The 19,426-nt window shown below is 40.5% G+C and overlaps 5 protein-coding genes across 5 annotated transcripts; 3 read left to right on the forward strand and 2 right to left on the reverse strand.

The window, feature by feature from the left end:
- The first annotated feature begins 375 nt into the window (after positions 1–375).
- Positions 376–6,808, forward strand: tspo (translocator protein). The gene is made up of 4 exons (XM_049585692.1): positions 376–785; positions 5,880–6,055; positions 6,148–6,286; positions 6,400–6,808. Exons 2-4 carry the CDS (start codon positions 5,883–5,885, stop codon positions 6,571–6,573), a joined length of 486 nt encoding a protein of 161 aa, XP_049441649.1. The 5' UTR covers positions 376–785; positions 5,880–5,882; the 3' UTR covers positions 6,574–6,808.
- Positions 6,809–8,004: 1,196 nt separating this feature from the next.
- LOC125894376 (ubiquinol-cytochrome-c reductase complex assembly factor 2) lies at positions 8,005–10,581 on the reverse strand. The gene is made up of 4 exons (XM_049585716.1): positions 10,399–10,581; positions 8,836–8,910; positions 8,267–8,333; positions 8,005–8,181 (listed from the first exon to the last, which is right to left on the reverse strand). The coding sequence occupies exons 1-4, from the start codon at positions 10,534–10,536 to the stop codon at positions 8,075–8,077; spliced, it is 387 nt and encodes a 128-aa protein (XP_049441673.1). The 5' UTR covers positions 10,537–10,581; the 3' UTR covers positions 8,005–8,074.
- A 46-nt stretch (positions 10,582–10,627) lies between these two features.
- Positions 10,628–12,855, forward strand: tomm6 (translocase of outer mitochondrial membrane 6 homolog (yeast)). The gene is made up of 3 exons (XM_049585729.1): positions 10,628–10,787; positions 12,044–12,179; positions 12,693–12,855. Exons 1-2 carry the CDS (start codon positions 10,690–10,692, stop codon positions 12,138–12,140), a joined length of 195 nt encoding a protein of 64 aa, XP_049441686.1. The 5' UTR covers positions 10,628–10,689; the 3' UTR covers positions 12,141–12,179; positions 12,693–12,855.
- An 87-nt stretch (positions 12,856–12,942) lies between these two features.
- On the forward strand, positions 12,943–13,821 carry lg1h1orf74 (linkage group 1 C1orf74 homolog). Its single transcript, XM_049585633.1, has one exon. It carries the CDS (start codon positions 12,945–12,947, stop codon positions 13,734–13,736), a length of 792 nt encoding a protein of 263 aa, XP_049441590.1. The 5' UTR covers positions 12,943–12,944; the 3' UTR covers positions 13,737–13,821.
- A 544-nt stretch (positions 13,822–14,365) lies between these two features.
- On the reverse strand, positions 14,366–17,626 carry sirt4 (sirtuin 4). The gene is made up of 3 exons (XM_049575804.1): positions 17,274–17,626; positions 16,588–16,882; positions 14,366–16,501 (listed from the first exon to the last, which is right to left on the reverse strand). Exons 1-3 carry the CDS (start codon positions 17,624–17,626, stop codon positions 16,349–16,351), a joined length of 801 nt encoding a protein of 266 aa, XP_049431761.1. The 3' UTR covers positions 14,366–16,348.
- Between the last annotated feature and the right edge of the window lie 1,800 nt (positions 17,627–19,426).

Consider the following 19,426-nt stretch of genomic DNA (forward strand, 5'->3'; position numbering starts at 1 on the left):
TATTGAATTAATTGTGTTAAACAGACTTTTCCAGCAAGTGTTACAGCAAGCGTCGTGTTACAGCTAACCCTCTGCATGTAGAATTGCAGAAGACAGATAAGTTCAAGGAAAAAAAACTGTTTATTTGTAGCAGAGATGTGCATGCAATTAGAATAAAACAAAATAAGGTAATAGGTTGTGTCCCACTCTTTTCTACACCAACACCTGGCCTTGTCTGTGTTTTTTAACGTTGTCCACTGAAGCTGAGCACTGACTTTTGACTGTTGTAAGCTAGCTACTGGCCGCAGAGAGGAACAGAAGCTGCCTGTGAGAGGCACTTCCGGAAACTATCTTGACGGTTATTTAATCTTTGGTGTAGCCCGTCCAGTCACCTCTCCAGTTGTGTGTGTGTTGTGTAAGCAGCGAGGAAATGTGTAATAACCCGCCTAGCAGGAAGTAAGATGATTTTGGTGACCTTTAGACTTTTAATGGACTACAGTAGCGTTATACAACACAATAATTTAGCCTAGCTACCAAATTACTTCACCAACCGTCAGCCTCTGTTGAGTTTGTCCTCGCGACCAATCGGTTGGCAACGACGCTACAACGTCATAGAGTTTGCCTGTGTTAGCATGGGGAGTGTCTGTAACTGAACACGCTGATAAGACAGCCCTGCCCGCTCATGTAACTTATATCACAATATCACAGCACTGCCTGAGGTCTCTACTGGACGTGTTTAGCGTCAGTAAGTCGAACACTGCAACATACATACTGGACATACGGTGTGGAGCTGACAGCCGAGTGAGGTGAGTTATGTTACAGTCTACAATCTGCTAACGTGTTCTACAATATCATGTTAATGACTGCAACTTTGCACTAACGTCACTGGATGTTTCACCTAAATATACTATACATTATTTAAATCTAATAAATGTAGTTTTATGGGCGCATTCTCATAACTTCCTGAGCCCACATAGCCATTGCTCATTGTTGTGAAATACAATACAGGAGTCCCTAACTGCCCTCAGTGACTTTCTCGCATATAGCCCGACCGATATACTCTGTCAACCAGGGCCGATACCAATATTAACACTTTCCCCCGTACCGTAACCCGTAATTTACCACCTGACATCACACAACCCTCTAAACCAATTACTTTACTCCTCTCTATTGGCAGCCGCTTTAACAGCTGGTTTTCAGTGCAAGAATAAATCAGAACAAAATAGCCTACGTTTCCAGACACACAGATAACGTAAAATAAAAAGTATAATAGCATCTGTGACCTTATTCGTCAAATGAGGAAGGAACCGGCCCCTTTGGTGACAGAGTGATCATAAACAAACATAAACCCCGCACGGTCCGCCATGTTGCTTTGAGAGTTTGGCGTGACTTGTCTGGAACACTATGAAGTTGTGAGTCGTGACTTGAAGTGGTGACTTACGGGCTCAGAAACTTGTCTGGAACGCAGTATTACTTTCAAGTTGCCAGCCACCGGCAGTATTTTTGATCATATTCACTAATCTTTCAAGACCCACTGAATAATTTGCTCTATGAATATGTTAACAGTATATACATCAAAATAAAGAACAGACAGTCTGTTTTTATACACACACACGCACAGAAAACAACATGTTAATCTCTCATTCGGTTCCTTTTTAATCAACACTTGAATTTGTGCATTTTCTGTAAAAAAAAAAAAAAAAGAAGGAAATAGCTGAGAAAATTTTCAACCAAAAAATCAATTTCGCATTTACATTTTTTCCCTCATTTTCTAACGTCAATTAGATCAGTTAATTGTATAAATTAAAAACAAAAAGAAAATAATATTCTGTATGAGGTATAACTGAACACGTTGTAATGTTCAGTGTCAACATTGTTGTCTCGTTCTCCTCTGTGGTCATCTTGTTAGTGTGTCACTATCACTGTCATGGTCATGGTGATCCCGTGTTTGTCCCACCAAACTCGTTTGCTCTTCGTCCACATAACATTCAGAATGTTGATCAAAACAGGAATAGTCGGTGTCAGAGTCCATCAACATGTCCATGGCTTGCGCAACTGTAAACTTTTCCTTCAGTGCTTGCATTTTTGTGTGGGTTCTAAGCGGCTACATCTCCTCTGTAAACATCATCTTCCTCCGGTATCCAGCAGATCTTCGTCTTTGTTCGTTCTGTTGCCAGAATATCTCGTCACTGGCCGGAACGCATTCTGTCATAAATGACGGAAAATCTTAGCAATGGCAGGGACAGTGTGAATGTTTTAGTGTTGAAAGCACCTATAATCAGTATCTCTCCTAGGGATCAACTAAGTAGGGGAGACCAGGGATGGTTGTAACAGCACCACTTTAATTAAGAAGTAATGACCTGTGAGTCATAATATGTTTTTATTGGATGACCTTGCATGTGGAATTTCATAGTTGTGTGAAGAGATGTGCAGATGTTAAAGCCAAAAAATACAGTGACATCATAGGAGAAGGTGAAATGCATAACATCTTGTAAAACAGAAAATGAAAAGAAGCAAGTATCACGAATAATGGGTCCTTTATGTCCATGATTGTCCTGTAAGATCACGAAGGTTCCTATGATCCTTGACTTTGATTCCTGGAAAGCTAGGGTATAAGCCATAGTCATTCTGTATGTCTTAATAACGGGGATAAACTGAAATTCACCAAACAAAATAAACATATAAATAAAAGATCTGTTCAAAGTCAAAGAGGACATTTTTTCCCCAATATTTGTCACATTTTTCAATGACATGTCTCAGAGAAAAAGTCAGTTATTCCATAACATAAATTTCTTTAACTATTTGTATTCATCAAGAGATTGCTGCTTTTACACAGACATTGCTGCTTTTACACAGACATTTCCTGGTTATTGCTTTTCACAACCTGCCAGTAGTATTTGTGATAAATATCTGTTTTGCTTTAGTAGCCCAGTTGGCACATTTCCCAAATACATAACACTGAAGTTGAAATCCAGCTCTGAGCTGATTGTTGATCTAATCTCTGTAACCACATCTACTACTACTCAGTAAGAGGAAATTTTTAGGACACTCCCAAAAGATATGAAAATGACCAGCAGACAGAGTACCACACATTCTCCAACACTGACCATGTTTTGGTTTGTTGCTTTGTGATTTTTTGCTCTGGGAGTTATAAAAAACCTTTTTCCAGATGAATTCCCTCCACAGAGTTGAGTTTGAATGATGCTGCGCTTTAGCCAATCACGGAGGTGGCGGGCCGAGACGTGCAGGTGTCCCCAGGAAATGTGTACCTACAGAAACAGCAAGCTCCGCGTCCGACCGCTCCACCCAAAACGCTGTCTCATCAACGTGAATTTTTTTTTTCCAGCGGATGTCTTAGTTACAACATGATTGAGCTAACTGGAGTAATTTCATGTTGTATCCGACAACGGGAGGCTTTTAACACGTGACGTCCTGATGTTAGCTTTGCTGCTGCTGTTAGCTGTCCCTGTCAGCTGCAGCCACTGATGCTTTCTAGACATCGTGATTTCCCAAAACTGAATAAATACCACATAGCAACACAAAACTGCTTTGCTAGCTCAATCATGTTGTAACTAAGATGAAGCTGGAAAAAATATTTTTTTCACGGGGTAAAAGTGCAGGAACACACACATCAAACTACCGGTAACCTCCCAACTTTCTTGTTCTTAAGTCCTGTGACAGCTACGCCAGCTGTGAGATCTGCATCTTCAGCATCGGTTATGCTACGAGAACAGCTCAAAACACTGTCTGCCTATAGTTCACCTGGCTACACATATATATATATATATATATATATATATATAAACTCTGCTGGTGTTGGTATTTGTAAACAACGCAAGTGAAGGGGTTGAGCAATCCCCGAGGCCCCTGCACTTCCATTAGTCAAAAAACTACGGGCAGTGCCTCCAGAGGCAAAGGAAGAAAAAAAAAATTATTAATTTTTTTTTTTTTTACCGATGGATTTCCAGATTGGTGATATACTGGTTTTAAGGTATACTGTGATGTAAAAGTTGACGGTTATCATACTGTGTACATTTGCTGATCTAGGATACTGGGAAAAAATGCAACTGGATGAACAATCTCCCCTTTATTTTAGTTATTTTCATTGGGGAGGCATTTTACACATACTTTCATTAACAAAATGGTTTCAAGTTTCAGTTATAGTCATAAAATGTTTGTTCAACAAAAAATAACCCTTCCGTTTTCATTCTTTTAGGGACTGACAATACTATAAAGTCTATAATACCGTGATTCCGTGAAACTAGAGTATTTTCTGAGACGGTTATCGTACCTTGAAAATCTCATACCATTGCAGCCCTTGTTGTAACAATGGAACTCCTTGTATTGGACATTGGTTAATGAGTTCTGTAATATAGTTGGAGAAGTTGGAAACATTGCTATTTGTAGAAGACAAATAAGGGAGCTATGTGTCAAAATTTGAGAGCTTTAATGCAAAAATGATTCCCTGGTCTCCCCTTCTTGTTTGTGAATGGGTCTTGCTGGTAGTGATTTAGAATTACAGCCCAGTGGCCAGAAGAAAATGTTGGCATTGTGTGTTTCTGCAAACCACAAATGCAATCAATTAAATTTGCAATTAAATTTGCAAGTTTTATACCTATCATATCAACGTTTCTAAAGTGACGTAATATATGAATTGACTCATTTGGAGGTGGAGGGGACAGTGGATGATGTGTCGCCTCAGCAAAACACCTGCCAAGCTGCACACCACAGTTGAAGACCAGCAAACAACAAAACTAGTTGTGTTTTAGTGAGTGATTACTGTGTTTCCAGCAGGTTTTTAGTCTCCAAACGTGGGTGTTTTGTAGCAACCTCTTGGCCGGGATACTGCCATGAAAAGCAATTGTTTTGTACTGCTTTTTCTACTGGGATTGTGCAACCAAAATGGGATATTTTAAGCCAAAACATGATCTTTTCCGAAGTATAACCAAGTGGTTTTTGTGCCTAAACCTAACAACTTGTTAACCACAGTGTTGCTGAAATGTGAAGTTTCAACATATCCGCTACATAATTAAGTGAAAACAAGGAACATATCCATGGTTTGCAGAAACGAAAAATGCCAACATTTTTCTGAGTATTGGTTTGAGAATTAGTACATGGCTCTATGACTTTAAAGCATCTTACAGCTCATTGTTTTGGTTTTCTGGCCCACATCTTCAGTTCACTCTCACCATTCTTACCATCATTGTTTTGGGATGCAGCAGGCAGCTGTTGACAGTGTAAAAACCAGCTGTACTCTAGCTAGAATAAGTTGAGGATGAATCCTACTAGACATCTGATGCCAACGTTTGTTTTTTGATCATTACTGGAAAAAAAAAAAGGTCTATTAACGTTTGATAACCAGTCCGAACAGATGTTAAACACCAGTCCCTGTTGGTAATTAATTTCTTGGCACCTGACATCAGCCTTGGTATACGTGTGAACTGCCACTTGTTATAACATGCCCTGATAAAGACTGTGAGTTGAAGCACGTAGGCATTAAGCCCATTTATTACAGGCTTTTTAACTTATGCAAAGCAGTGTGCCTTGGCTTTTTTTTTTTGGTTATAACTAATTGACAAAGCAAATTACAAGTCTAATCTCTCCCTCTTTTTTTGGTCACAAATGTCCATGGATCCAAAGTGCACCTGTTTGTGATACCTTCATATGTAAAGTGATAGAAAGTGCTGCCAGACGCACCAGCGCTGCAAACGTCAGGCCTCTTTTGCTTACCGAATACCAGCATGCTATCTGAAATCACACATTAGTTCGGCATCATACTGGTGTTGTTTGGTTCTGTGAAATAAAGCAAAGCCGGCGTAATGAAGGGTCTTTGTCAGGTCAGTATTGCAGGATCTCTGTGTCAAAACAGCTAACGATAATGCGTCCTACTCTTATTGCAGAACATGTGGTTGCCCATGATTGGAATGACAGCCCTGCCGCACCTGGGCGGGTTGTATGGCGGCTACGTGACACGCAAAGAAGTGAAGACCTGGTACCCAACTCTTGAGAAACCATCGTGGCGTCCACCAAATGCAGCATTCCCTGTAGTGTGGACATGTCTGTACACAGGCATGGGGTGAGCATTACAGTGACAGGATCCTACAGTCTTTTATTAGCAGTGATTCAACGTCCTTTTCTAAGTTAGGCTTTTTTGATTTTGTTACGCAGATATGGGTCCTATCTGGTGTGGAAAGAGCTGGGAGGTTTCACTGAGGATGCACTGGTTCCACTGGGACTGTATGGGCTGCAGCTCGCTCTGAACTGGGCCTGGACTCCTATTTTCTTTGGTGCACACAAGCTGAAATTGGTAAATTTCACAAATCATTTCTTATAACTGGGAGACCAAATTACAGGGGATGACAGCTCAGTATCCTACACCTGTATGTCTGTTTAACGCCCTCTATCTCTCCCCTGATGTAGGCGCTCATCGAGATCATATTTCTCACTGGGACTGTCGGAGCCACCATGGTGTCTTGGTATCCCATCAACCGCACTGCAACACTATTGATGGCGCCCTACCTGGCCTGGCTGTGTCTCGCCACCTCCCTCAACTACTGCATATGGAGAGACAACAAGGAAGAGAAGAAAGAGTAGGAGGCAGCTCTGCTCTATGTGCTTTGTTTCAAAATCAGTTATCGTTCAATAAAATTGCAGCACAGCTTCACTGCTTAGCTTTTGGTTTTAGACGGAAGCAATACAATTCTGTTTAAGCTGAACTGAATAAGAATCACTTTGTCATGACTTTATATAATAAGTTGTTGGTGTGTTTTTTTTTGATTACGTAAAACTGCAATTGTTTGCTTTTTTTTTAATAAACTCTCAATTCTGATGTGTGCATTTATACTGATTCTTGTGTTGTAGTTACGACCATAACTCAATTAAAGTAAAGATTTATATCTAATTCATAACTCTTGAATGCATTCCCTCAGTCACAGCAGGCCACTGAAAAATTTGGGGTAATAAAATTGTACAAAAATTTAAGAGAAAGAACACTAATATTGGTGATATCGGTGTTCTTTCTTTGGCTAACTAATCAGCACCATTCTGCACTGCACTCATACAGGGTAGTCGGCTGATGGTCCACCCTCCAGTCCATCTGTCCACCCCCAAAGTTAGCACTGTTAGCTCCATTAGTGCTACTAGAACTGCTAGCTGCAGCCATTTTGGCTCAGCCACCTAAACGTTTGTTTGCGACATCAGAGGTGAGAGCCATGCGCAGGCATCCTGCCCCAACTCTGGATGTCATATTGTACCTTCAGGCCAGTGTTCACCACAGCATTTTTTTTTCCAGTTGAAAACACCAAGTGCTCTAGAGGAATGCCCAGCTGGAAGCGCCCAAGGAAAATAAACAAATAGAAAATTGTTATATTTTGCTTGGGAGCGTTTGAGACTACTTTGGAGGCACAGCATTTTTTCAGCTGAGACACTTTGGTTGTGATTGGTAGCTATGGTTGGTACAAGGTAGGGAAGTTGCCCTGGATGAGGGAAAGGTTGCAAGGAGGTAGGACTGACTCACCTGTGTGTGTGAGTTCAGCAAACATAGGAAACATACGTAAATATTTATACGGTATATAACCATCATTATTGTTCAACACTTGTACATGTACAATATGACAATTTGTCGTCTTGGTATTTGTCCTTCCTCCACTGAGATTGGACTGCTGGGTAAAAAGTGACAGTGATAAGTGCAGCATTCTACCCAAAGGTGAACATTTTTCAACTCTCGGCAGTCAGAAAAAAAATGCCCAGGAGGCAGCACACAGTGCAGAATTCACGCTCAGGGCCTCGTCAGGCTGCTGGCATTGGTAAGGTACCGTAAATACACAGTGCTCACCTTACAAAGAATTTTAAAAAATACCCTGGCCTCAGGAAAAAATGCTTTGGTGTATACAGCCCCTTAGAGTATTTTTAATCCAGTTTGTTTGCTGTAGGAATTCCTTTCCACTAGCACGATGAAAATCTGCAGAGTTCAGCTCGTTTGTAAAGTCCATTAAAATAGATCACAAATAATAACAAAAACCTCCATAAAGATAACAACAATAAGCTTTATTTCTATACATGCAGTGAGAAAAGAAAAGAGTGAGAGGGAAAAAAACTATTTTTCAGGAGCTTTCTCGGGAACGTCTTCCGGTGACTTGCCAAATCTCTCCATTAACGTCTTCCACAAACCCTTTTTCTCCTCGTCCATCTGTTGCACATTCCCTGTACAAGACAAATAAAGTTAACTGTAATAAAAGTGTGTTGCATAAATAGTCATGAGCATAGATGTGATTTTGTGGGTACAAACCTGATAAAAGCAGTTTACACTCTTCCACCGTAACTCCAGTAAAGCTTGTGTCTCTTACACGAGGAAACTGTGAGTGGAAACAAAGACATGTTTGCATTAAATACATTTAATGTTGCCGTTAGATACATAAATGTATCACAGAGGAAGTGAAATTATTTCTGGGGGAGGTTTTGTTTACATTCGTGTATATCTTCCATGTTTAAAAACGCAATGGAAAAATGTGAACCCGACACATTTCGATTTATGTGACAGTCCTCATCTGTGTTAATGGTAACCAAGGCACGCAAGTTTAGAGAGACCTTTGTACTAACTGTAAAATGTTTTATTATCCTCCTCATCAAATGAAAAAGTAACTGCCACAAGGTTTTCTCTACAGTCTCAAACATGATGGAGAATTATTCTTTAGCAGATACACTTCATGTTACAGGCTCTGGAGGGGAAGGATTTCTCTCTCATCTGTTGAATTTATTTTTATTGTTCAGGCAAGAAAATGATTCATAAAATAGCACTTAATGCAGAGCTGTAGCACATAGTTATACCGGATGTGTGAATGTATATCCTGTACTTACTCGTTGTCTGTAGTAGTTGCCGTTAATGCGCGCCAAACTTTCATATATCTGGTCGCACTTCTCCGGATCTGAGATCTGGTGGGAAACATGTAGTGATTGAGCAAATGTCAAATGAACAATGTGAACAGCAGCATCACCAGATATCATGACAAAAAGGAAAAACTTCAGATATTTTACTGATATTTTATAAGAAATGAAACAGAGGAAATTATAATTAAATCAAATGTGTTGTATATAGTGATAGGTTTTTTTTGTGTCAAATTAACCAACCAACCAACATTTTCACAACCACAGAACTTCTGTTTCCATATGCATCTCTGTTTTTCAGTCTGCTCAGTCTCCCTCTGCAAATGTTCCTCTTTCTACTCTGGTTCATAAAGGTATCCTCTTGTCTCCATGGTAAACAGCATTTCATTGTCGCTGTCATATTCACTCTTTTTATTTTCCTGTATTTGTTGTCCCTTACAAAACTCTGACCCTAACAGCTGATCTGCACATATTCTCAATATCGTGTACACTTAACCTGATACTGAGTTTTTTTTAGGTGACTAAAATATGTTTTGCTGTTGCCCCCGTCCACAGCAGAACATTGCTGAGCTTCCATGTCAGTACTCCTACCTGCTCCGAACTGGGGATGTGCCGACCGCCATCTACTGAAGGTAATACACTGCAGTGGACAAGTGCCGAATTCAACCCCACTTAAAATAGTCTGAACTAGCCCTTTAGTTAGTGTTAGATAGTTTTATCTATTATAATATATTAAATTAAATTAAATGAAAATACATGATAGTTTTTGGATAAAAGCTGCAAATTTAATGTTATTACAGCTATATCTGAATAAATATGTTGGCCAATAGGTAACATAAACTTGCAGTACACTAAAGCACCGTATTTATATCGTATTTTTGTTGTATACAAAAAGATGTGTGTAGTTTTAGTGTATACGAAATATTTGTAGTGTTGTATTGTTGTTTTATATAAAAAATCCATAGTAGTTTGTAGAATTGTATTTTACTTGTAAGCAAACTGTATTTACGTATAACTGTAGTTTAGTTGTATATAAAATATATGCGTGTAGTTGTGTATGTTTGATGTATTTGAGTTGATATGTTTATGTAAAATAGCAATATTCATTTAAAAAAAAAAAATCAGGAATCAGTTGTACTACAATAACAATCCTTAAAATAAGGTTAGTGAGGGTAAAAACTAAAATATTTCCAGTGACATATAATGAAGTATACAGTAGTGCAAAAACTATTTAAGTACAAGTACTGCAAAACTTGTACTGACACACCCCTTATGCAACACTGTTGACATGATAACAGCCTTCCTACCGTATGTAATAAGCTACAAACTGATAAAAAACTTTAGCACATTAGCATCGAGCTCTGAAATTGCATTTATTTATAATATTAATCACAAACAATCTTCATATGAATCAATTAAAGCAGCAGGGCAGACAAGGTCGACGGCTGCTGGCTCTGTTGTCACGGTTATCCTCTTAGCTTAGCTCGGTGTGTTCATTAGCCGTGTGATGGCTCAGTTTAACGGCCGCACAGTTACCTGTGTGTTTTCACCCTCACGGAAGGCTGAGGCTACTCTCTGCCGCAGAAATGTCCCTAAATCCCGGGCTTTCTTGGCCTCGTCCCGTGGCCATTCCTCACAGAGCTTCAGGAACCGACGGTACCTGGTGGCAGACATCTTTGGACATGTAATAAAAATCGAGTTGGGTTAAGGACGTGTGAAGTTTGAGCTTTATCGCACGCCGTAGTTGTGTTACACAGAAAGTCGTCCTCCTTCTTCCGGTCTGCCCCTCTCGTTGCTGCTTCAGTCGTTATACCACACGTTAGCAAGATGAGTGGAGCAAACGGTAAAGCGAAACCTTCCACCGGTGTGATGGAGTGGGTCAGTTCAGCTTGTCGGTTCGCTACAGACAGAAACGACTTCAGAAGGTGAGTTACTGTTAATAAAATAACGTGTTACCTGTTTAAACTGTGGTTGTTAGCCATGTAGCTAACGTTAGCACACTGCGCCAGGGAGATTTGTCCTTGCCGCGACCAGTTTCTCTAACGACTTACGTTACCTGTAGTCAAAACACTTTGTCACCATCAAAATGTTTTAAATGTTTTAAATTAAATATCTTCAGTCTGTTTGAAAGAATGGCGAAGAGTTGTGGCCCTCAATACCTTCACTCGTGTTTAACACAGTGGGAGGCTTTGGGTTGCTATTAAAATGTGACTTGACATAACCAAACTGCCTGTTTAACTCTGCCATCCTCCAACAAGTCCTGTGACACTGAAATTATTTCTAAACATAATTTTAGTATTTACAGTGTGCCACTGTCGAGTAATAAAGTTATACTGAGTAAAATCTATTTTCATTGAACATTGGATCGAATTGGACGGAAGCGAATATGATCAGTTGTGCACTTGATGGATGGACATGGGAAATCCTTGACCTGATTGAATTTAACAGGAAATATAAAAACTATTTGATGGTAACACAACAGGCCGCTGTCCTAATTCATAAATATAGACTTATTCACCTTTAAAACTTCCAGTTTCTGAGTCATTTTGAAGGATAAAAACATGTAATTTATGCTCAACAATGTCATCAATGTAACAAAGCTCTATACATAAATATTATTATGCCAACACTTTATACCTGCACTTACCTGTTGGCAAAATGTAGAGTAAGCTAACTGATGTATTGGCTGATTCTGGTTTATGTCATGTGTAGACATCTGTGCACATATCACAGGTTGATCAGAAACAAGACATTGCAGTACAGTATTGCCAGAAATACAAGATGTATTTTACAAAGAGCAACAGAAAAGTCATACCCCTCTCTCCCCTCTGTTTCTCTAATTATCTTCATCATTACTGTCTAGTAAAATATAATGTTTGATCTCTATTCATGTATAAAATAACCATTATAAGAATTTGCCACAAAAATATAGCACTTGCCAGGCCATGATTCTTATAAATTAATGTGTTTAATCAAATGACCACATAACAAACCTGGAAGCAGTGCACAGACAGTGGAAGCATGACAGGTCATTTTTACCCTACAGGTAGTTAATTTGGCTCCAGTTACTATGTAATATTTTTATTTTCAACAGACTTAGATGTAGTTTTTTTTAGCTGCTTTGATTTTGTGAGAGTAAATCATCAATTGTGACCCAGTGCTTGTCTTATTGATTTTTCAGGAACCTTCTGGTGAACCTGGGCTTGTTTGCAGCTGGTGTTTGGGTCGCCAGAAACCTCTCCGATTTTGACCTGATGTCCCCTCAGCCCGTGACATAACCTGGTCAAAATACATCCATCGCCAAAACCAGGATGATGGTGAGATTATCTTCTTAATTAGAGCCAGAGGGAGGAGGTGGTGTTCAGTTTACACTGGGCAATGTCTATTTTTTTTTTCCCACACCTTCATACCTTTCTGACATTTCACTGAGGTATATGGTATATGACAGTATTTATGTTTAATTAAAAAAAAAGCGCTAAACCGGAAGTTAGTCTCTAGTGACCTCTGGTGGTGTTTGCTGTGCACTACAACACATCGTCTCAATACAGCATCTCTGTATCAGTTTAATAGAAAGAGGACCATCTGTATATTTTTAACAGCTTTGAGAATCAAACCTTTTAGATTTCTAAATACTCTGGAACACCGTGATACTTTAATACAGCACAAGTCTAGGTTACATTACTATTGGCAAAGCTAATGTGTTTAAGCAGCAACTATATTTCTCTTCTCGCTGCTACAAGTTAAAACTGAAGAGTAGTTCATATGCAGCCTGTTTGTTTTCTGTGTGTATTTATCCACTTGTCATTGACAGTATCTTTTTGTTCCTTTAGGTGTTTTGGACCAACAAAGAAGAAACACCGGACATGAATAAAGACCATGAAACTTTTATATGACTACTTTAAAAGCAAATCATTGTATTGACCTGAATGACCTTCAGTTTTCTGTAGAATATTTTTTGTCATGTCAGATTATCTAAAGAGAAACCAGAAAGTGTGTGTTTACTCTTGTTCTTTTTGACCCATAGATTTTAAAATAGCTTTAATTTGATAATTTGAGTCGTGTGTGATGTGATATCTGTAGATATGTCTGCTCAGGAGCTCTTTGTTGCTGCAGCTCGTAAATGTCTGTCTGTTGGTAGAAAGTCTCCGTCGGTTCCTCAGAGTCTGGACCTGGCTGCTCAGGTCTTGGCTGTTGATTTGGGGTTAAAACCGGCTCTATTGTACGACAGCAACGGCGCCAGTGCAGATCAGGTGCAGCAGTATTTGAGCTCTCTGCAGTCTTCCCAGCTCGTGTCTAGGTCACTTCTCACACTGGATTTAAATGGAAACACGCTCATTGTTAATCCCCTCACAGTCAGATCAAATGTAGAACAGCTGTTTCGTGACGACAGCGTGGCTGTGATCGATGTGCGCCACTCACTAGAGAAGCCCACCATCACTGATCCACTCAGAGGAGAGCTGAAGAGCATGACGCAGGATTTACTGCTCCTCCTGAGAGGGTTTGAACAACTGAAGGAGGCTGAGAGACCTCATCATGTCGGAGAGGAGTCAGAGCAGTGGAACCTGTGCACAGTGTTTGGTCTGTTACTGGGTTACCCCGTCACTTATTGGTTCGATCAGACCAAGAGCTTTGAGAACTGTCTGTCTATGACTCCGCTGATGGTGACTACAGCTTCAGCAACATGGCAGGCAGACACTGCAGGTCACACATGTTGTCTGTACTCCTTCAGTGTCCCGGCTGTTCTGCTCAAAGCAGTGCAGTCCAACCTGGAAAACTGGAGGCTTCATTTACAGGAAAGATTTCAGCAGCAAAATGTCCTCAAGGATCTGACAGTTCGTCAGACCACTGTCACTCTGCCCTCAGTCTGTTTGTGATGCTAGCATGACGTTTGTATTTAAAATAAGCTGTTAAAGTATACGTGGGTTTTACTTTATAACTCCATTAAACTGTTTCAAAACAGCTGTTTTTATTTTTATTGGTGCAAAGAGCAGTACACACAAAACTAAGGTCGTGACATATAGTATACTCAATGGGGTGGATGAAAACGGTAATATAGACAAACAAGACATGTTGGTTTTAGGGCTTCTTTTTCCACCTCTCAGGTTTTCTCAACCCAGGAAAGTGGTGGGTCCTTTTCCAGACCTATGGGCTCTTCTTTGTCTTTGTCTCTGTCTTGGAGAGGTAAATCTTCAGAGACTTTAGGCCGTCTCCAGGGGTTCCAGTGTCCACTAGGGAGAGACTCTATTTTACATGAGTCATCTTCAGTTGTCTGAGTTGTCTGGTCCTCTCAAGGTGTTGAGTGCATTAAGTAGAGACCCCTGTTGGTACACTTCATCCTGAGGCCTCTCCTCACCTTGGGCCCTTTTCCTAGGGGGCCGAGGATTGGTTTTACGCTCAGCCCTTGAGCTCTGTTGACGGCTGATTGTTTAGTGCGATCTGAATGTTCAGCTGTGTTATTCGCTCCTCCCTCTCTGTCTGGAAAGACTGCTGATTTGTCAAGGCCTGTTGCTTTAGGATGTTATTCTCCTCCGCCATTTTTTCACAGAGGGCATCCTGCTCTGCCTTCAGATTTCATGCTTAAGAAGTAAAAGACTTGTTAAAGTTTGGTTGAATGGTGCAAGGCTTTAAAATTCTTTATTTAAATAAAGTAAAACAGGAAAGAACACATTTTTGTCATGACATTTAAAATACAAACATTTGCATCAGTTTAAGGTGAAATATGATCAATTGCCTGACAGGTTGCTGAAAACAGTTTGTAGTCTCAAGCCTCGTACTTTTAATGTTAGACACATTGAGTAAAGGTCCATGTATTCACTGTTAGCATTTTAAGTGAGCACCTATCTGTGTCAGCAGCATTATATAAGAACATGAGACTAATCCATGTCAGGATAACACAAATCACACCCTATAAAAACCAGCTTATTGCCTGATAGCTTGCTTCATGATTCGTACCTTCTTGCACTAACAGCTTGCACCAACATCTACAATACAGTGTCACTTGTAGCTCAGTTTATTTAAATAAAAGCAGTTTAAGTACTCAACAGTACAACAGAGCCTGAGGAGATGAACCATGTGTCTCCCTCCTCCACCTCTCATTTCACAGCCTCCAGCTTCCAACTCAGGGCCCTCAGACATTGAACCACACATGCTGTATCATCGACTTCGGTGATGCCAAAACCAACAGCGGCGACGCCAAATACAATACAGCTTGAGTCTTTCTGTTTCTCCAGGCAGAGTCCATGTGTCTCTGTTTGTTGGACCAAGATACTGTTCCCGTGATACCAATCTGTTGTGTGCAGAGAAGCTCAAATTGACTGGCACACTTTTTAAAAACATTATTCTGCATAAAGTACATGAGAGAAGATATGTCAGTGTTTGCCCTACTTTGATAATAGCAGCGAATTCTCCTGGATTCTTTTAGGCTACTGTAAAAATAGCTGACAGTTCAGTTCATTATGTTGTTCACCTGTTTGAATCTGAGGTAGTTTTCATAGCTTGAAGGGATACTTCGCTGCCCAAATGATGATTTGTTTATCAATTGCTCACACTGTTATCTTGAATTCTTGAAGAAAATGTTTGTTTGTTTTTAAATCCGCGTGCCTCCATGTTGAACAAAGAATCCAGAATTTTTTTTTTTTGAGGAATAGACCTTTCTTGGTGAGTCATATGCTGCGTTCAGATGGGATCTGAACTGAAAGTAAAACTTATGTTCTCTTCAAAGCCAGACTCCATTGAAAAACAGTTATTTTACCTCACTGAACACAGGAGTTCCTGACCTACTGCTGCCTCTATCAGTTAGTGTTATTGTGTGACTTTGGATGTGTTCTCACCCTTTAAAGCAGGGGTGTCAAACATACAGCCCGAGGGCCAGAACTGGCCCTCCAAAGGGTCCAATCCGGTCCACTAGATGACTTCACACACCTAATACTGAAGCAGTTGTGAAGGCTAAGAGGTGCAGCTTTTCGAAGCAAGTGAAATTAGTATCGTACTTCATGTAAAATGCTGCTTCGGGGGCTTTTCACCCTGACCAGAATACAGTTAACACAGCCAAGGCACGGCCATAAGTTTAGATCTGTAAATGTAAACTAACTGAGAGAGGCAGCGGTAGACGAGCAGCTCCTGTGTTCTGTGAGGTAAAATGACTGTTTTTGCCAATGGAGTCTGGCTTTGAAGAGAGCATAGATAAGTTTCACTTTTAGTTTAGTTCTAAATAATAAAGTTGTAGTGAAAATACATGTGTTTGGGACCTACTGAACATACGACTGGATAATGAGACTTGAAATAAACCGCATGAGTTGTGTGAGAGTTTGCAAACAGATGTTATGACTCGCCTTTGTTTAGATTCTTTGTTCACCGTGGAGGCATGTAAGAGAAACAAAGTTTTATTCAGGAATTCAAAGCAATATGAGGTGTGTAACTGATATACTAAGGATCATGTGGGTGGTGAAATATTTCTTGAATGTAGAATAATCAAACCGCATGTCGGTCAGAGAGGTTGAATAACTGACAGTACTTCCCCACAGCGGCCGCTCACTTTCAGCTCAGCCAGGTGGTCTGCCCTTGTAGGTCCAATGTTCAGGATGGCCACTGACATTTTCTGTTCCCCTGCAGCCAGTAAAAACCTGTATCCTGAATATACCTGGTATAAAAAAGAGAGGGACACCACTAAATTAAAAATTGAGGGATTGTGTTGTGAAGTGCTTCATACATTTTCTATAAACCCACCTGTAATGATGACCCCGCCACTAGCACCGCATCCGACTCCGCCAGCCTATCGTGCACAAACTGTACAGTTGCTCTGTTCACGGTGTCTCCAAAAAACGTGACCTCAGGCTTCAGTATTCCTCCACAGCCCTCGCAGGAGGGGACTCTGAAATGGAGGACCTGCTCGTCCTCGATGAAGACATCGCCGTCTGGAGCCACAGCGCCTGTCTGCGCACTCCAGTCTGGGTTTAGTGCTATGAATCGCTCCTGGAGCTTCTTCCTTGCTGAGATGGCACCACAGCCGAGACAGATCACCCTGAGGACACATCACATCAACACTAATGTGGATGATGACGTAAACGACAAAACATATATTCTCTCTTTTCCCTCGTGGTGACAATAGTTGTGGATCGCTTTCATTTTATGTTTTGAAACATCTTCAAACTTAAATCGAACTTAAATGAGTTTGACACCCCTGCCTTAAATCCTCCACCCTGGACCTTTAAATATTCTACTGTATTTCTACTGACAGTTAATTACCTGCTGGTACTGTTTATCATTTTTTGAAACCAAATCTAATGTCTTATCGTGCACCAGTACATTATACAAGTATAGCTTTTCCTTTCCAGTGAATCCTGGACAAACTAGAACATATCTGAAGACCACAATCTTCAGGGTCATGATTAATGTGTCAGGTGTTTCTTCACCTGTGGGAACAGCCGTGTAGCTCAGTCAGTCTCTTCTGCCCTGCCTTTGAATGAAGAGCGTCCACGTTTTGGGTCACCAGCCAGTGCAGTTTGCCTCTCTCCTCCCACCGCTGCAGGGCCTTGTGTGCAGAGTTTGGCTGACGGGAGGAGAACTGCGGCCACCCGACAAAGTTTCTGGCCCAGTAGCGTTGACGAGACTTTGCGCTGCGGATGAACTCTGCATGCTGCATGGGTCGTCTGTCGGTGCGAGCGTACAGCCCGACACCCTCTGAGCGGTAATCAGGGATCCCTGACTCAGTGGAGAGTCCTGCTCCACTGATGACAAACTGATGATTAGAAACAAAACCAGACATGTTCTTTACATCAACTGCACAACATTCCTCCACAGAGGTGTTCTGATTTAACAAACACACTCCTCTGCCTCCTCGTCATGCTTCTAATGGCATTTGTTCGAATCCACCACAACTAAATGAAAACAACCAATCAGAGCTGAGGAGTCTTTGAGGTTGTCAATCATGTCAGTCAAGGCTCTTGAACTGTGATCAAACTGTCAATCTTGGCAGCGCTCATCAAATATGAATCAGGATTCTGTTATTGCATTGTCTATTTCTTACCTCTAATGTTTTAAGAAACATATTTTAGTGTACTGTTTAGCTGTAAAATGAGAAAGATTGTGACCTGGCCGCCATGTTGGCAACAGTCGAGCCAAAACAAATCACCACCAGCTGGAGCAAACTTTCTCATTCCACAGCACTGCTCAGAGAAATAAGCAGTGCAGTAACAGAATGTTAATACATATTTGATCGGCACTGCCTAGTTTGACCACAGTAACAAGCTGTGATTGACATGATTTACATATATATAATTACATTCTCATCTTCTTTGGTATTTTTGTCATATACAGATATGCAATGATGATTACTGGGTAATACACTATGTTGATGATGTCTAATATCAAGTTTCTATTTAATCATGTAACAAGAAAATGTGATATATGATAGCTAGTTTACGTGCAAAATCTGATTTATAACCAGTGACTAGCATGCACTATGGGACCCATCATAACAGCATGCACTATGGGACCCATCATAACAGCATGCACTATGGGACCCATCATAACAGCATGCACTATGGGACCCATTATAACAGCATGCACTATGGGACCCATTATAACAGCATGCACTATGGGGCCCAACGTAACTACCTACATGTGTTTGGGACCTACTGAACATACGACTGGATAATGAGACTTGAAATAAACCGCATGAGTTGTGTGAGAGTTTGCAAACAGATGTTATGACTCGCCTTTGTTTAGATTCTTTGTTCACCGTGGAGGCATGTAAGAGAAACAAAGTTTTATTCAGGAATTCAAAGCAATATGAGGTGTGTAACTGATATACTAAGGACCATGTGGGTGGTGAAATATTTCTTGAATGTAGAATAATCAAACCGCATGTCGGTCAGATTTATAACCAGTGACTAGCATGCACTATGGGACCCATCATAACAGCATGCACTATGGGACCCATCATAACAGCATGCACTATGGGACCCATCATAACAGCATGCACTATGGGACCCATTATAACAGCATGCACTATGGGGCCCAACGTAACTACCTTACTTTGCCCTAAGGTCCAGAAAGCTTACATTTCATATTTTGTGCATACAGTTTATCATCTTGTGTGCACAAGAGAAATAACATTTAACTTAGGTACAAAAGTTTATGTACATGTATCTTGTGGGATCAAGTTAATTAGCTTTTGGGAACGGCCTAATTATCTTGTGGAACAACATAACAACGCATGTGCACAAGTTAATTTGCTCCCACAAGATAAAACGTGCAGATAATAGATAATAACTCGTTCCCAATTACCACAAGAGAGTAATCTTGCACGCACAGTTTTCATCTTGGGGGAACAAGTTACCTTATGTGCGCAAGTAATTACCTTGTGGCAACAGGTTAATTACCCAGTGGGAACAGGATAACAATTCATACGCACAACTTGTTCCCACAAGATGTTAACTTGTGTACACAAAATAAAAAAAAATCTTCCTGACCTATGAGACTGCTTACAAACAGACTCCAAAGACAAAAGGGTGTACTACGAAAACTTATCAGAGGTTGACATTCACAAGAACTTCCTCTCAAC

This window comes from Epinephelus fuscoguttatus, linkage group LG1, assembly GCF_011397635.1.
Source record: "Epinephelus fuscoguttatus linkage group LG1, E.fuscoguttatus.final_Chr_v1".
Lineage (NCBI taxonomy): Eukaryota > Metazoa > Chordata > Actinopteri > Perciformes > Serranidae > Epinephelus > Epinephelus fuscoguttatus.